At 43.1% G+C, this 17,068-nt stretch overlaps 1 protein-coding gene across 1 annotated transcript in view; it reads right to left on the bottom strand.

The window, feature by feature from the left end:
• Positions 1–16,324, bottom strand: part of LOC124286933 (probable inactive 1-aminocyclopropane-1-carboxylate synthase-like protein 2) — a 29,826-nt gene extending 13,502 nt beyond the window's left edge. Inside the window, exons 1-3 of the mRNA XM_046723392.1 lie at positions 16,218–16,324; positions 15,374–15,525; positions 11,790–11,849 (exon numbers count right to left, since the gene is read on the bottom strand). Coding sequence (XP_046579348.1) covers positions 11,790–11,849; positions 15,374–15,523 — 210 coding nt within the window. The 5' untranslated portion in view covers positions 15,524–15,525; positions 16,218–16,324. The remainder of the gene's footprint in view (positions 1–11,789; positions 11,850–15,373; positions 15,526–16,217) is intronic.
• Between the last annotated feature and the right edge of the window lie 744 nt (positions 16,325–17,068).

Here is a 17,068-nt window from a genome sequence, read left to right as displayed (position 1 = left end):
AAGTTCAGTCAATCGTACTAGCGGCAGTGTCTCTCCACAATTATCTGCACACAAAGAATGATGGATATGCTCTGATCTGGAACATGACAATAGCAATACAAATGAATGTAGAGTTGACGCATCTCTCGTGCCTGTCAGCCGGCAAGGCTCAAACAGGAGCTCCTAACAAGCCACAGAGAAATTAGAAATGAGTTTCAAGAGTATTTCTTAACAAATGGACAGGTTGAGTAGCAGTTGAGTTTTGTATAAATTGAACATACAAGATTTGACAGAGTCCTCCTGGGTTGTGCTTGGTCCTTTAGAAGATTATCAAGGACATCAAAATAAGTCCATATTGATTGGTAGATCTGTTCCAGCTCCACTTTTCCTCGAGTTCTTAACTTTCTGTTCTCTTTGCTGTAATATGTCCGTAGACTATTTATTTTTCTTTTATCATCTTCTTCTGGAAAGAAAACAGAAATGCCTTCAACAATGTTTTGATTTCTTTACAATGTATCTTCACTTAAAGGACTGCCTGATATATTTAATTACTTAGCTATATATAAAAAAGATGTCATAACAAGCAACTACTGGTATATTGTGGTACACAGCTAAAGAATATAAGAAATCTACAAACATCACGCATATTTATAACTTCACAACAACAACAACAAATAGATATGTCAATTTAATCCAAAATTTAATTATTCATAGCACTTCATAAAATCATCCCATGAATTTGAAATTGACGTATCTCAGAGTAACCTCTCATTAATCTAGGTTGACCTTGTTACGCTTGTAAACATTGGATGCTCCAGTAACTCCATTGAACAATTGTTTCATGTCTAGTATTGTATGTGAGACCTGTAGTATGCTAGTTATGTTATTTTTCCTTATCCTGACTCATGCTTAATTGCTTGTCTTCTTCCTCTTGCGAACATAGTGGAACACTTGTATCTCCTTATTGAAGCTCCCTTCAATAAAAGCGTATGTAAAATCACCTAATCACTACTCACCAAGAGTCGCCCCTCTTTGCTGCTTTTGGCGGGAAACGGCGCCACTGTTCCCCACATGCTTCACTCTCTCCTTCTTCGCCCAGTGAGCAGGTTGTGAGAGCGCCTGTGTCTCCTTACGGCACTATATCCTTTTATTATTTAGTTTATTACCACTATAAGTCCTTTATAGAGGTTTAGCTAGTATCCTTCATCAATATGATTTGATATTTATTCTTATTTACCACTGTTTATTCACGGTGTATTCTGTGTTTGTTCAGTAGGTTACGTTCATGAAAATCTGTTCTGTATGCAAGTTACTTTTTTCTGCTGCTGACCCGCACCTAATATGCCCTAGTTGTACTGTACCATGTTCTTTCAGCTCACGTTGCAATTATTGCAAAAATTTATCAACTTGTGCATTAAATAAATATCTTCTTTTCGTCTTGAGACGTGCCGCAGATAGGTCGCAGAGGGTTGATCCAGTCATGGATAATTCTGCTGAGTCCCTCACCAGTCAACTGCTGTCGGACGACCCCCTACCATCTGGTGTTCCGCTGGAGTTTCCCTCGGAGGAGAGGCGTGGGACGAAGTCTGCCACCTCCAAGAAGAGACCTGCATCGCCAGACATCCCGTCGTCGCAGTCCAAGACTAGGAGGGCGTCAACCACTCAGCGCAGACTTCGCACCCCCAGGGCAGCATCCACCACCAAGGGGAAGTCAGCGCAGACTACTAGAACTTTCTCGGCCGAGATTGTTCCCGTCGCAGAACAGGGCCTGTACGATGATCAGCCGATCATCATCCCAGAGGTTCATCACAAGAAACGTCCGGTCTCAGCTACGGTGACTTCAGCGCAGATCCATTCTCAACCTGATGTATCAACGCTGACGACAGATGATCATCCCGTGGGCCCCGTCGCCATCAACGCAGAAAGGGCAGCGCCAACACCACCGCAGACCTTATAATTCCCGGGCGACTTTATGCAGCAGTTCTCCCAGCAGATAATGGAGATGATGGAGGAGCGTTACGACCTGGAAAAGAAACAGCCAGCCCAGGGCCCAAGCGAAGGCTCCAACGCAGACAACATCCCCGAGGGACCTCCCATCAACGTGACTGCTGCTAACAGACCTACACCTACGGACCAGCCTGCACGAAGGTCGACTCAGCCAGCCCCTGCGGAGGACTCTGACAATCAACGTTCGCGAAGGGCTACCTGCTTCGGACTCGGATGATCAACGTTCGCGAAGGCGTTCGCGAAGGAGGAATCGCTCATCCCCGGAATCTGGCTCGGACAACCGGCCTTCACGAAGGCCTTCATGAAGGCCTTCGCGAAGGACCAGTCGTCCCTCCCCAGATGCGGACTCAGATGAACGTTCACGAAGGCCTTCGCGAAGGACACCAGCTACAGTATCCAAGACATCTTCGTCACGTAGATCGTCGAGGGATTCCCCAGGACCTTCGCAAACCTACAGCCGCTCATCTCCGCGCAGGTCTCCGCGCAGGTCACAGTATAGGCACAGTTCGTCGTGCCATTCTCCACGCCGATCTCCTCGTAGATCCCCAAGCAGGTCTCCACGCAGGTCTCCACGAATTTCGCCACGACGTTCGCCCATCAAGTCTCCGTGAAGGTCTCCGCGGAGGTCTCCACGTAGATCGCCACCCAGGACACCACAGTCACGCAGCACTCCACCTCGTTCACCGTCTGAGGAGTATCAACGCCCCTTTATCAGCACTCCTGTTACTGAAGATGATGGGGGCATCATATTCTCGGACTCTGAAATACGTTACTGGATGGCTAATGGTTTGGACTTGGCTTCACCATCTTATGAGGGAGGAAGATGTCGACACTCTCACTCTGCCTCTGATCGATCCCATCGCAGCGGTTCCACAGAACCTGGATGCAGCTTTCAAGACAGCCACTAAAGCCCAGGCGCCGCACTTACCACAGTTCAACGCCAGGAAGTTCTCCGCCCATAATATGGATCCCTTCCTTAAAGCGCAGGATATAGATGAGAACTTTAAAGTAATCAGCAATGCCAAGGCCAAGTCATACAAGATTGAGGACTGCAAGCTGGCTCAAGTAGAGACTATGACCAGAAGACTGTTCTTCGGCCTCAACAGATCTAGGACAATCAACGAAACGCTCATCGCCAAGTTTCGAGATTCCACTGCGGAAGAAGAGAAAATGATTTATTCGGCCCTCCTTATGCAGAAGAAGGACCAACAGTTCATGACAGATCACCTTTCATCCATCTCCGCAGCACTAACTCTGGCTCGTCATCAAGGTCTACTCGCAGCCTGCAGTTGGGGTGAACAGTTTACGTCATCACTCTACACAGCCCGTGGTCAACTCCATCCATCCTCGCTGGAGAAATCGACAGGGTTGCTAAGGAAGTTACCAAGGATTCAAGAGAAGTCCTCATGATAAAGTCTATAGACACTCTGGCCAGCGTCATCAGACAGACAACCCAGCGTTATTCAGGAAGATCCAAGTTTCCTGGACTACAGAGGGCACGAGACAGGAAAGTGGCTAGCTCCAGAGGCGGAAAGGACTCTTTTTGCCGCCCATCCGGCAACTACAGGGGAGGATCCGGACGAGGCAGGGCACCCAGAGGCTCCCGCAATTATCAATGATGAAAGACGGGTTCGGAACGACTGGAGTCTTCCATCCCCAGCCGTTCCTGTACAACCTTCACAAGTGGGTGGACGTCTACAACTCCACTGGGAGAACTGGGGAATACTACAAGATCCATACGTATCCAACAGCCTAAGACATTGATATTGCATCCAACTACGGGCCACGCCTATCCAACAGTCTCTACAACCCTCACAAGTTCGACTTCAAGGCACATCAGATAGAGAATTTACGAGAGGCTGTCTCATCTCTTCTAACCAAGCAGGCCATAGAAATCGTGGATCAAGTCAACATCGAACCAGGTTTCTACTCCCCAGTTTTCCTAGTGCCAAAGAAAAATCCCAAAGAAAAGTTCCGACTCATCTACAATATGAGCACGTTCAACAGGGATTATCTACGCAGACCGCCCATGTTCCGCATGATACATGTACCTCAACTAACCCACCTCGTCCGTCCGATGGACTACATGGCCAGTATAGATCTACAGGATGCTTACCTGCATATCCCGATACATCCCGACTCGAGAAAGTACCTCAGATTTACACTGGACGGGCTACATTACCAATGGAAGGTCGTGCCATTTGGAATATCATCGGCCCCCTGGTTGTTTACAAGAGTAACGAAACCCATAGTCACATATCTACATCATCGAGGGCTACGCAGTGCATTCTACATCGACGACGGGAATCAAGTAGATCAAGATCCAGAGCCTCTCAAACTACAGTTGAATTTCACCATCAATCTACTCACACAGCTAGGATGGTTAGTGAATCTACTCAAGTCGGACCTAGAACCTACGCAGGACCTGCAGTTTCTAGGCATCAGATTTCTCACAACGCAGAACCGTATCGTCGTGCCAGAGGACCGATGGCTCAAGATTCAACAGATGATCCCTCAAGCCTTACTCTCTCCGTTGCCACTACAACAGTGACAGAGTCTGTTGGGTCTCCTCACGTCCGCACAAGACATGACAGCCAGAGGCAGACTACAGTTATGCCCGTTACAGGTCCTCATCAACGCTCATCTCGACGACCTACAACCCTTCGGTCTACCAAATTACCTCAGACCTCATCTACTATGGTGGACCCAGAGGTCGAATGTTTGCGAAGGCATCTATTTAGCAGAGCCGGATTTCAAGACCCATCTATAAGTAGACGCGTCACTCCAAGGTTGGGGAGCACATCTCGACAACCAGACGGCAGCAGGGATATGGAACCAGGAAGAGAGAAGTCTGCACATCAACATGCTAGAGATGTAAGCAGTCATCAACGCCTTACTCCATTGGAGCACCATTCCACAAAATGCGCAATTCATGGTACACACAGACAACTCAACAGTGGCGTTTTATACAAACAAGCAAGGCTCAACAAGATCATTGAACCTACTAAATCTCTGCTTTCAACTGTTCGACCTAATCGACGATCTGAACATCCATGTAAGAGCATGTCACTCCCAGAATGTCTTAGCAGATGCACTCTCCCGTCTAACTCAACCATCACCGACAGAATGGATGCTCCATCCAGAAATCTTCACACAGATTATCAAGGAAATAGGAGCTCCGTTAATAGACCTATTTGCCACACGCTTCAACAATCAGCTAACAACATTCGTCTCTCCAGTCCAAGATCCACGAGTGTGGGCAACGGACGCTCTCAGCATTTCCTGGGAAGGCCTCAACGCGTATGCATTTCCTCCGCCAGCGCTACTACCGAGGGAGTTACAGGAAATCAGCCAGACAAGGGGCCTCCAAATGATTTTGGTCGCGCCCTACTGGCCAGCGAGAATGTGGTTCCCCATTCTCATACAAGAACTCAGACCACCAATACTGCAACTACCAGAGCGGTCGAATCTACTAGTACATCCTCACACAAACCAAGCGCACGGCAACCCAGGAGCATTCCAACTACACGTGTGGACTGTATCAAGGCATGTTTAAACAAGAGAGGTTACTCAGCCAGAGCGGCGAAAGCAGTCACGCTTGCTTTACGCAATTCTACACACAACTTGTACGACGACAAGTGGCGCAGTTTTGAGACCTACGCTGCTAAAAAGGGATTTACAGCTAGAAATGCTACACATCCTCAAGTGACTATCTTTGTCACCTACGACAAACCAAACGTCTAAAAGGGTCTACACTTTCAACGTACCTAGTGGCACTGAGTTCAGTGATCACTATGAGGACGGGTGCAAAACTAACCAAGGTACCAGAGTTACTGGCCTTGTTATGCTCTTATAAACTGTAGGATCAAAAAACAGAGATTTCACGCTCCAGCATGGGACCTCAATATCGTTCTCAAACATCTCACAAGTGACGTGAGAACCACTGGAAACAACATCCTTTGAATTCTTGACACAGAAAACGCTGTTCCTGCTAGCCTTAACAACAGCAGCCAGGATGTCTGAAATTCATGCTCTAGATTACGAGAGAACACGTTTTGACGAAAATCAAAACACAGTGCATATTGGACTGCGATGGGATTTTATCGCCAAGAATCAACTGCCAGGTCAACCGGACAGACAATTCCACGTCCCAGAACTATCCTCCGTACTCGGACCTCATGATACGCTTGACTTATCATTATGCCCAGTGAGAGCATTAAAAGTATATTTACAACGATCCAGAATGAGGAGACGCAAATTCAAACGACTTTTCGTCCCGATATCAACAGCGACACAGACAGAAGTCTCCCGCACTACGATATCAATCTGGATTAGAACTGTCATACTACCAGCCTACAAGGCTGCAGGACTCGATCCTCCAAGAGCCTCTAACCCTCACGAAATTAGAGCACTGGCATCAACACTCGCTCTAACTGGGAATTGATCGCTGAATACGATCATGGAGGGCTGTTTCTGGAAATCGGACATGGTGTTTGCTAACCACTACTTGAGAGATATCGCCACCGAGGACGTCTCAGGCATTCACCATTTTGACCCTCTGGTTGTCGCACAGCAGTTGACAGTTCCCCACAGAAGATGAGACGTAGTCTCGCTCTGTTATCTCATGACTTATCAAGCCTACAACTCTGCAGAGTTTTGCTTCAGTCTCTATGCACGTCTCAAGACTAGCATAAGTATTAAACCCAGTACTTGTAAGTTTACTCGTACAGTTGGGTCGCTTCTCCACTTTGGAGTCGCTAAATCCACATTTTAATGTTAACAGAAGTAGGACCAAAAGTTAACTATTGTGGTCCCCCCATCTAAAAGGCAGCTGAAAGAACTTATGTGCTATAGCAGCAGAAATTAGCATTCGACCTCTGGGTCAATATAAACCCCCCATAGGGGGGTTTATATTGACGTAAAATTCACAAATTTAATCCAAAGTACTTTTTCCCACCTCCTTTTCCGTCGGATTCTACAAGCAATTAAGCATGAGTCAGGATAAGGAAAAATATGTGATTTTCTGAATAAAATTGATATTTTATACTTATCCTGACTCATGAGGTAAGCCCTCCCAACCTCCCCACAAGACACTTTGGATTTCCCTGCAAATTCAAGTGTCGGGCTCATATTCAGGAGAGAGTGAAGCATGTGGGGAACAGTGGCGCCATTTCCCGTCAAAAGCAGCAAAGAGGGGCAACTCTTGGTGAGTAGTGATTAGTGATTTTACGTACGCTTTTATTGAAGGGAGCTTCAATAAGGAGATACAAGTGTTCCACTATCTTCGCAAGAGGAAGAAGACAAGCAATTAAGCATGAGTCAGGATAAGTATAAAATATCAATTTTATTCAGAAAATTACATTTTGTTGTTATACAGAAGGCCCTAATGACCACTTATATACCATATGTACACTGGAATCGTCAATTTTGAAATGAAATGAAAAATGTCAGCAATTGCTGTTTGAGATCTGGTACAATAAGATGTTTATGTTTACGTGACTTTAACACATTTAAACAAGTTATATAGGCATTTGGTATTCGTATACTTTCCTAGTCACGTTTGTGTTCTGTTGATGTAAGCAATGCCATTGAGTTCAGTTTTCGAACACCAGTTTTAGAAAATGGATAGCTTTTCCTTGGCTGGTAACATGTAGTTCAACCATTTCTCAAATCATTCGTATGTTAGAATGATTGTAATTCCCAATTTATATTAGCAAATACTGCCACTGAATTATGAGATCAACATATTTATTCTAACAAATTGCACAACTCAAAATATTGGAATTGTATTTAAAAAGAATTTCATAAGTTAATAAAAAGTCAACCCTTTTGTATGAAAATTACAGTATGTTTTTTCTAATTTAATTACATATCATGTTACATGTATTTATTAAAATTGTCTGCAACAAATCGTTCTGAGTTGAAATGTCACAATAACCCACCTCCTTTCATTCCCGATTTCTTAGATATTTCGTTCAAGGCCCTGTGGTTGGCATTCTTGTCTTTGTATCCAGCTGAGGATGCATTCCAGAGCCATGGGTGACTTTGGATCTCCTCTAAGAACTGCATAGTTGCCTTTCTTCGTCAGACCTTTCCATTGTTGATGCCATTTTGTAGGTCGAGTTGACCAGATGACCAAAACATCACGTGACAATTTCGTTGACTGCGATTGGTTGTTTCTGAACAACACGAGTCTGACAACACTTCATACGTCAAACTCGGGTTTGACAACATCGACAGTTTGCAGGAAAAGTTGGTGAGAATAGAGACCGATACTATTTCTCGACAACAGTTTGACAACTCAACTGGTGTTGGTGGCGCGTTGTTGGACTGTGCACACTGTTCAACATGTGTTGTCAACCGTGTGAAGGTTGCTTTAATGTAATGAGATATAAGTAGCAGTGGTGTAAAGTGGTTTACATGAAGGTAAGATGATAATATGAATATGAAGATTAACTGTTTTTCAGATAATTAATACTGGCTGGTACAAAAGAATGGCGGAAGCTGTTTGTGTATAGCTATTGGCTTGCGCAAACGACGTCCTAATGGAAGAACTTCAGAATCGTAAAATAGAATATAAGAACTATCATTTACAATTCTCAGCACTTTTTGACAATGTGCTGGTCATAAAGAAGGCCGATAGATTTTTTTGAATCTGTGACAATGGTTTTGCGTGCTGTGTTAACGATTTTGTTGTATAGTTTTATTTTGAACAGACAGGTTACCAAACCAACAAAGTAGGTTAAAAGTTAAACTGCTTTGTATAAATGTTTTGTAAAATAGTACCTTAAGAGCAAGTACAATAAGGGCAAATACCATAAATAAGCTTACAGACAATGATAGTGCCTAAATACTTGTATTTATTCACAATTTCGATTTCGTCATTACTGATTGAAATAGGCCCTAAAGAATTAGCTGACTTTCTGAAATCTATGATCATTTGTTTGGTTTTCTGCACCAGGATTCATCTACTCATTGAAAAATAGAGAACTGATGTACAAAGTATTAAACAGCTCAGCATAGACAAAGTAACAGAATAATAAGGCAAGGTTTTATTTAGGACTGCATAACAAAGATAACAGATAGTACTGCAAAAGCACGGAAATAGTCTGTAATGCTTGACCAGGGTAGCAGTTAGCACTGCTCAGCTTGGGTAACCTATAGTACTGCATAGCCAAGGTACCATTTAGTACGGTATAGCCAGTGTAACAGGTATTACATTAAAGCCAAGGTAACAACAATGAAGAAATTGAACAGTATAGCCAGGGTAACATTTAGTACACAATAGTCAGTGTAGCATCTAGTACCATATGGCCAGGGTAACATTTAGTACACAATAGTCAGTGTAGCATCTAGTACCATATGGCCAGGGTAACATATAGTACACCATAGGCAGTGTACTATCTAGAACCGTATAGCCAGGGTAACATTTAGTACACTATAGTCAGTGTAGCATCTAGTACCGTATAGACAGGGTAACATTTAGTACACTATAGGCAGTGTAGCATCTAGTACCGTATAGACAGGGTAACATTTAGTACACTATAGGCAGTGTACTATCTAGAACCGTATAGACAGGGTAACATTTAGTACACTAAAGGCAGTGTACTATCTAGAACCGTATAGCCAGGGTAACATTTAGTACACTAAAGGCAGTGTACTATCTAGAACCGTATAGACAGGGTAACATTTAGTACACTATAGGCAGTGTAGCATCTAGTACCGTATAGACAGGGTAACATTTAGTACACTGTAGGCAGTGTAGCATCTAGTACCGTATAGACAGGGTAACATTTAGTACACTAAAGGCAGTGTAGCATCTATAACCACATAGCCAGGGTAACATTTAGTACACCATAGGCAGTGTACTATCTAGAACCATATAGCCAGGGTAACATTTAGTACACCATAGGCAGTGTAGCATCTAGTACCATATAGCTAGGGTAACATTTAGTACACCATAGGCAGTGTAGCATCTAGTACAGTATAGCTAGGGTAACATTTAGTACACCATAGGCAGTGTAGCATCTAGTACCATATAGCCAGGGTAACATTTAGTACACTATAGGCAGTGTAGCATCTAGTACCATATAGCTAGGGTAACATTTAGTACACCATAGGCAGTGTAGCATCTAGTACCATATAGCTAGGGTAACATTTAGTACACCATAGGCAGTGTAGCATCTAGTACCATATAGCTAGGGTAACATTTAGTACACCATAGGCAGTGTAGCATCTAGTACCATATAGCTAGGGTAACATTTAGTACACCATAGGCAGTGTAGCATCTAGTACCATATAGCTAGGGTAACATTTAGTACACCATAGGCAGTGTAGCATCTAGTACCATATAGCTAGGGTAACATTTAGTACACCATAGGCAGTGTAGCATCTAGTACAGTATAGCTAGGGTAACATTTAGTACACCATAGGCAGTGTAGCATCTAGTACCGTATAGCCAGGGTAACATTTAGTACACTATAGGCAGTGTAGCATCTAGTACAGTATAGCCAGTGTAGCATCTAGTACAGTATAGCCAGTGTAGCATCTAGTACAGTAAAGTCAGCCAGTGTCACATTTAGTACACCATAGGCAGTGTAGCTTTTAGTACAGTATAGCCAGTGTAACATTTAGTACACCATAGGCAGTGTAGCATCTAGTACAGTATAGCTAGGGTAACATTTAGTACACCATAGGCAGTGTAGCATCTGGCACCGTATCCAGGGTAATATGTAGTACACCATATATCTAGTACAGTATGTAGGGTAACATTTAGTACACCATAGGCAGTGTAGCATCTAGTACAGTATAGCCAGTATAGCTAGGGTAACCATAGGCAGTGTAGTAGTACAGTATAGCCATAGGTACAGTGTAGCAGTCTAGCATCTAGTACAGTATAGCGAGGGTAACATTTAGTACACCATAGGCAGTGTAGCATCTAGTACCGTATAGCTAGGGTAACATTTAGTACACCATAGGCAGTGTAGCATCTAGTACCGTATAGCCAGGGTAACATTTAGTACACCATAGGCAGTGTAGCATCTAGTACAGTATAGCCAGTGTAGCATCTAGTACAATATAGCCAGTGTAGCATCTAGTACAGTAAAGTCAGTGTCACATTTAGTACACCATAGGCAGTGTAGCTTTTAGTACAGTATAGCCAGTGTAACATTTAGTACACCATAGGCAGTGTAGCATCTGGTACAGTATAGAGAGGGTAACATTTAGTACACCATAGGCAGTGTAGCATCTAGTACCGTATAGCTAGGGTAACATTTAGTACACCATAGGCAGTGTAGCATCTAGTACCGTATAGCCAGGGTAATATTTAGTACACCATAGGCAGTGTACACCCTATAGCTAGGGTAACATTTAGTACACCATAGGCAGTGTAGCATCTAGTACAGTATGGCCAGTGTAGTATCTAAAGTACCTTAGTACTGTATAGCCAGTGTAGTATCTAGAATTCTATAGACTGTGTTGCATGTAGTACTGTATAGGCAGTGTAGCATCTAGTACTTTGTGGCTCTGACTTAAATACATTAATATTTCAACTACGTATAAATTATTAATTGACTTACTTTGTGTCGGTACAGTTGGGTTGTAACAATGCATCAACCTATCGATCCATAGCAATTAATCGATGGTAGAACGGAAAACTGTCGATAGTTTGGTTATTTAACTAGTCATTTGTATGCAATAGTATTGTCGCAATAGTTTGTTGCAACAGACTATCGCTATCACAATAGTTGTTTCCCTCTCATCCCTAGTCGGTAGTACATATAACACTACATAGCACATACCTTAGGGAGGATGATATCTTCCATCAACTTGTTCTCGGCGGTTCCAAGGTCGACAAAACCCTGTGTTAAAGTTTGCATATGTATCATACGAGTTCTATAAAAGCGTGATCATAATTGCTTATCAGAAGATCTTAAACATAGCCATTGTTCTCCAATAGTGTTAACGTGCTGTAAACTAAATCAAATAGTGTTAACTTGCTCTAAACTAAACAATTATTCAGTCTCTGAAAAAATTAATGCGAAAATACTTTTTCAAATTGTGATGATATATATGGTCATATTGAGAAAGTAGTCATTGGAGCTGCCACATGGTTCTAGATCTGCTCAACATCTCTATACACTTCCGGGCAAAAGGAATTGTATCTAAAAAAAAATTCTAGTACAGGTTTCAACCCAATAGAAAATATTCGCCCAAACGCAGCATGTTCCTGATAACAACGCCTCTGTCCAAAACCTTCGCAGGAATCGTGCATTTTTCAATACGGGGGAAAAAGTAATTGAGGGGCACTGGTCCAAATGCACGTGCATGATTGTGGCATAAATACCGATGTTGGACAGAGTAGGCAAGCAATAACCAAAAACCACCACGGAAATGCCAAGACATACGCAAGCGCATCGAGACAGGGGGCTTCACAACGTCAGCTGGCAGGAACCTTCAACTGCACCAAGGCCACCATCAACGAATTGATAAACCGCTACCAACAAACAGGATAAACCAAGACCGACCAAGATCTGGAAGACTAGAAGTCACGACATCGGCCAAAGACCGATACATCCGGCAGATCCACCTCCGGAACAGATTCGTGAAGGCGACGCCAACCACGACGGCAGCACTATGACATGCCATCAGCAGACGAACAGTCGTTCGAGGACTTGTTATGTCTGGTATGCGAGCCTACCACCCCTTCCGTGGAGTGGCCATGACCCGTCTACACCGTCAACGAAATGTGACGGCGGATGGATAAGTGAATGTTCTCGATGTCAACTATGCACTTATACCGTTGCTCTTGATTTTACACGCAAGCCGATGGGAAATGTTACAGAACAACTCTCCATTTAGGCAATTATTTCTTGAACATACTAGAATGTCTCCCCATATACGAGATTAGTTTTACAATATGACCTGATACTAACTCCGTAGACCTGCCCATGAGGAGGATAACGCAAACCCCGCCCGTCATAATCAAAGATGTTTAAGGAAGGACACAAACCTCATCTGGAAATATTAACTATGTCTCTTCTTCAGCACATTTTCTGTACGAAAACATAAATTCTTCTTGATATTTCTTTAAAAGTAACCCCTTGGTTAATTTCTAGGTTGACTCCAGAATGCCGTCATAAAAGATACGCTTCGGGCAACATACAGATGTAAATCTGGAGTTTAGAGCAGAACGCGGGTAAAAAACCAAAGCCACACATACTTATGTCGGGCCAGTCCGTAGTATATATACTGAACCACAAAAGAAACGCCACACCGAAATAGTTTTCTTAAAACACACAATTTCTCTAATTAAACATCAAAACGGATGATTGAGTTCAAACTTGATAAATAAGGAAACATTTTTTCGGGAATGACATTTAGAGTTCACACAAACAAAATCACCAAAAGCGGTACCATTAGGATACCTCAAAGTCAGCATCGTGTGTGGCCTCTATGGGCATCGATGGCGGCGTTGCATCGTCTGTACATATAAGGAATGAGCCAGTTGATGAAGGCCATAGGCACTGGATCCTTACTCTGCCTGGTCTTGGTTGGGGGTCATTCAGTCTTCTTTGAATCTCGTCCAAAAGCTGTTCCATTGGACTTAATCCGGACGGAATGCAGCACATTGTAGGGTTTGAATGCCATGTTGTCTTAGGAAGTTCAATGTTGCTCTGGCAGTGTGAGCAGGAGCGTTGCCTTGCTGGAAGATGTCATTTCTCTGATGTCCAAAATGTGGTGCAACGTGAGGTCTTATGATATGGTCAATATAGAGTGCAGCTGTCATTTCCTCGTCCTGGACCTAGATTCTGGAACATCACGAGGTCAAGTCTCTGGTTCAGACGGATTGCACCCCACACCATGATGCACACACACACACACACGCACGAACACACACACACACAGCGAGTGGAAACTCGTTCCCCACGCCTGCGCCATACTCTCACTCTGCCATCAACTGTCGAAACACAATATCGACTTTCATCAGAAAAAAGCACAGTTCTCCATTGTCGATAAAGCCAATATCGATGATGAGTTGCCCATTGCAGTCGGTTTTGGCGGTGACGAGCGGTGAGGATAGGGCCACGTTATGGTATGTGACAGCAGAGGTTTCTTCCGCGCAAACGTCGACGCACTGTATTGGTCTGTTGTGAGTCCCAGTGGTCTGTTGTGCTGTTTCCGTCGCTCTGGTGAAGCGATCCTGCAGATGGTTGCGCACAATCTGTCCGTCTTGACGTTGTGATGTTACTGAAGGACGGTGTTGGATTCTGCTGGTGGCCTGATACCGCTCCTGCAGTCGGTAGATTGTCCTAACATGAACACTGAAATGATTGGCTGTGCCCCGTGCAGTCTGGCCAACTTGCAATCGTCCCAAAGCTTGGTTCCTCTCGTCTCTCGTAAGTCGTGGCATGGCAATTGTGCCAAAACAAGAATGATTTCAGGCGAGTTTGGGACCTGCTTTCATTGGTAGGGTTGTCACGATATGCACGTGCATTTTTCACGAATGTCATACGGAACCTTTTACCACGTCTGCCTTTATGGGTGTTTTTAGTTGGACGATATGCTTTTCCATCAGAAAACACACTGACGTTGGTAATAACTGTCAATTCGGATTGAAACCCATGTTATTAAACAAACCAGTATCATAATAAAAACACCATCTTGTAAGATCGAGATTGTGCATTTGGTTTTTAAAAGTGACGGGTTTTTTTAGGTTCAGTATATCTAAGTGGTGTTCATTGGACGAAACAAGAAATTTAGAGCATTGATTCTTACACTACAAATTATGTCAGACAATGTAGCCCACCAGCTTCGCTCTTCCCTACTTCGTTCCTATAATTTAATACACGTAAAGATCCTTGGTTAGCATTGGCCTTCAGCATCCCATGCTTGTGAGAGGGTGGTCGTGCTTGCTGCCTTGGTTGACGCATGTCATCGCATCCCAATTGCGTAGATCGATACTCATGCTGTTGATCACTGGATTGTCTGGTCCAGACCCGATTCTTTACAGACCGTCGCCATACAGCTGGAATATGACTGAGTGCTCCGTAAAGCAACAAACAAATCATATTATTAGTATAATAATCAATGCCTTCTTTGAATTGGTGCTCTGTTTCCTTTAGGCCATTGATGCGTCATCAGCAACCTATTCCAAATTAGGATAAGTGTATATATATAGTAGTTGGTGCATGCTGTTGCATATGCTGCTCCAGTAGACATGTGGCATTGCCCTATATACACCACTTCAGTAAGGATCTAGCATGATATTATTTAACATATTATGTGCGTACACGAGCCTATTGGGGTAAAAACTAGTGTTACCATAGTGTTTATCTGGACTAACGTTTTTGGACATATATCGGAATATATCCTTTCACTTTACCTCAGGGTTTGTGTTCTTGTCGTACGGATCATTGCAGACCAGCTGGGTGTACTTGACCAGGGGACTTGGGACCAGCATTGTCTTGCAGCCCCTCGTTGAAAGTAGGTTGTCAGACGTCATTCTAATCTCCTTCACCAATGACGAGGCCATTTCTAAGATAAAGATAGGTTATAGACATGCTGTCCTTATACCAAACAATGTAGTGAAGCTGTCTGTAAACGTTCGTTCCCACTCCTTATGCCCACAACCGAGCTGACTTTAAGAGGGCTGATCCACCATCCCTTCCCGAGTTTGCGAGCTGGATCTTGCCACATAAATCAATAAGACATTAATGCACATGCCCATAGTTTTACCTCGAACAAAGAATATGATGTAAGAAAGATGATGTCATTCATAAAACATTTTGTCTGTATTTCAATGTATCTCGCATAACAAGTTGAGCATGATTTCATGTACCCAAATACCAACTTGTCAATATGAGTTCAATATGTTGAATGAAGAATAAAGATCAGTGTAAATGAAAACACTACACTTCAAATCAAAATAACAGATGTCTAATACGCCATGTGTATCCTAATGTTTCTGACACAGTATCTAGGTTTAAATCCTGTTCAATCTATGCCACAAATCAGATAACTATATCAGTTCTATTTCAACATTTACATGCAATGATATAAATGTACTTAAACTATGTATGCGTGAAACAGGTGGCAATTGTACGCCATTAGTGCTTCAATGTATATACAGTTTTATAATCGTAGTAAAGCACCAAAACAAAGAAGCAGCAACAGGTAAAACAGTGCAACGTTGATTTACGTAAGAGGTTTTGTACATTACTACTTACGGTGTACTTATTCATGAAGGCTCACACCACCGTGACTTGGATCCAAATGTTTGCGACCCTGAATAAAATTAGATCACGTGTCTTCAGTGTCCCCAAAGTTATGTCTTGGTGTTAAAGGTCACTCACGTTCCAGATAGCTGATATCTTATCTACACAAACGCGAATCTGACTCTGATGAATGGTCTTATTACTGTGTACAGCTGTGGCCCATATTAATGTCAGCACGGCTACAAGATACGTTCTTTTCGGGGTTCCGGTGATAATGCTTATCTTACGCGTATTATAACCGATGGCAGTAAGAGGCATGGTTCAATATTAAAGGTCACATGCAACGTAAAACACAACTTTGCAGATTCTGATACCTTTCGGTATGGACTTACCGAAACAAATCATCAAAAATGCAAATTCAACTTAAAAAGTTGAAAAATAACGCGATGAAAAAAACCGCGCGAAATTGGAGTTCAAACGATTCACTAATTTTCCCCCGACTTTTCGGGAAAAACTGGTTTCAACAGCTGGGCTGCGCTCATAGCACGTGCGCAGTGAAATAGGTTCGCGCAACTTGGAAGCGGGCTGTCCGGTGAATACTCTGTGAAGGCTTTGGTGTGAGCTATTTTCCTAATGTTTTGTTGATATCTCACAGGCGAGAGCTTTTAATATGTTATGACAGTAAATAAACTGTTTATATAATTTCATTTGTCTATTTCACCACACGTTCTTCTTACCGAGTCACTTTCTCAATTCGATACTTAAAAGCAATGCCATTATTTAGCGTTGACAGAATTTCTAACTGTGATATAGATATGTGGTTGTCACAGACAAAACTCAATGTCTTGTTTTATTGACACCTG

The sequence above is a fragment of the Haliotis rubra genome, unplaced genomic scaffold (assembly GCF_003918875.1).
Source record: "Haliotis rubra isolate DU_JTF1 unplaced genomic scaffold, ASM391887v1 Scf1103, whole genome shotgun sequence".
NCBI lineage: Eukaryota > Metazoa > Mollusca > Gastropoda > Lepetellida > Haliotidae > Haliotis > Haliotis rubra.
The sequence above is the reverse complement of the archived record's forward strand: the minus strand, read 5'-3'. Positions and strand labels throughout refer to the sequence as shown.